At 42.6% G+C, this 1,821-nt stretch overlaps 1 protein-coding gene across 10 annotated transcripts in view; it reads left to right on the top strand.

The window, feature by feature from the left end:
- Positions 1-1,821, top strand: part of phldb1b (pleckstrin homology-like domain, family B, member 1b) — an 86,002-nt gene that overhangs the window by 3,965 nt on the left and 80,216 nt on the right. For all 10 annotated transcript variants that reach the window (XM_032510456.1, XM_032510439.1, XM_032510434.1 and 7 more), the window contains exon 3: positions 863-986. In XM_032510456.1, coding sequence (XP_032366347.1) covers positions 863-986 — 124 coding nt within the window. The remainder of the gene's footprint in view (positions 1-862; positions 987-1,821) is intronic.

The raw sequence follows: 1,821 nt of genomic DNA, 5'->3' as shown, positions 1-1,821 counted from the left end.
CACACACACACACACACACACACACTCTTCCCTCAGTGTGTAGAAAAATATGCCAAAGCAGCCAGCTATGTAAATGACCTCCCACAGTGAAGACATTCAGACTCCTTTTCTCATCCCCAGAGTGGAGGATGAACCTTGCTCTGATGCATTAGTGAAGCAGTAAAACTGTAATTTGTGCCAGACAGAAATATAAGTGTTACCTCCCCTGTATAATACATATTCACATTGTTTGTGTAATGCAAAACCAATTAGTACCGCTAATGGACCGCTAATGATTGTTGATTAGGTCCCGTTCAGGTCCCGTCCGTGTGCGGTCCATAGACCAGACACGGCTGTGTGAATAGAGTAAAAGGATGGTGCTTTTTTTTTTGAGGTTTTGATCAAGTTTACAATATTATAGTATGTTGCAATGTCTGCAAAGGTGCGATTCACATTTTCTCTGTGGAGGTCTTTCAGTCAGTCATTGATATTGTAGCTCATTTCCAGCAGTTGTAGCTATTACTATAATGAGTTTTTCAAATCAAACGTCAATGCATTCAAATAATTGAAAAAAATGCTAATAAGATAACACTAAATTGAAATAAAATGGAAGTAAAAAACATACCAATCTATTTTTTAGAACCACCTTCATAACAGTAAGATCAGCCAAAAATCTTCTGGTGTGATCATGAGTATACCACATATTCCACAAATGTTTTAATTTCCTGGCAAAACAACAGAAAAAGGCCTACTGTATGCCGTCATTCTCAACAGTACATTAAAGTAACACCAACAAAACAAAAAGCAATTTATCCAGACCAAAAACTATGGATAGGATAAATATCATTTACAGTTCATTTGTGACCTTTGGCCTTCTCTTTAGAGCACTCCTCTGGACCTGATTGAGAATGGAAAGGGGCTGAAGTTCCAGGCAGCACGCCCCCACCTGGTCAGCCTGGGTAGTGGACGACTGAGTACAGCCATCACCCTGCTGCCTCTGCCTGAGGGTGAGACATTTGCCAGACATCACATCAACACACCAACACACCAGTTAAGGCCTCTTTACAGTCCGCAGCCGACCTGTCGCGCCAACGTGACGTCAAAATGAAGTAGATCTCCCTGGTGCGCCAGAGATTGCGCACCCCTCTTTTTTTTTCAACGGCGCACCACTAAGCGGAAACAGGAAGCATGGACAAGTTTGAGGCAAGGGGGGTAAGCCTCTCCTCTCTAAGTGTAGCTCTTCCGGCGCCATTTTAATGCTACGAAGCCATCCCCTGCAGTTAGCATTCCATTGACTGCCATTCATTTTGGCAGTGAATAACTTTACATCTGAAGCGTCCAAAGACTCTATTTGTGCATTGTTTATTTCTAAAGAAACACGACAATGTATAAAAAGTCTCCATTACCTTGTACCTCACGTTATGGCTACGTAGCAGACATTTTGTAAAAATAGGCAAACGACTGTGTCATAACCACACAACTTGCTGTCGCATAGTCGACAAATCACTGTATTACCAGAAGAAACTCGCAGACAGTTTCCACTTACATCAGCTGTTTAGGTTTAATTACTAACGTTAACTAGCATGTTAGTTAGCAGTAATTAGCCTGCGTCTATGTTATCTCCTAACATATACCTACGCTCTCCATCTCTGCTGATTGGGAATGCTTGAGATTTGTCTTGGCACAGCTACCAGAAGACTTACAACTTTCAGACACGTTGCCCACGTCTACGTCGTCAACCTCAGTTGGAAGCTGTGCCCGTCCAGAGCAACGGGATCTGATGATCCATTTCTTTAACTGTCTATGGTTCGAGGGCAACCGGATGCCAGGACTCTCAGAGTG

This window comes from Etheostoma spectabile, chromosome 3 (assembly GCF_008692095.1).
Source record: "Etheostoma spectabile isolate EspeVRDwgs_2016 chromosome 3, UIUC_Espe_1.0, whole genome shotgun sequence".
Taxonomy (NCBI): Eukaryota; Metazoa; Chordata; class Actinopteri; order Perciformes; family Percidae; genus Etheostoma; species Etheostoma spectabile.
This window is presented reverse-complemented; position numbering and strand designations above follow the sequence as displayed.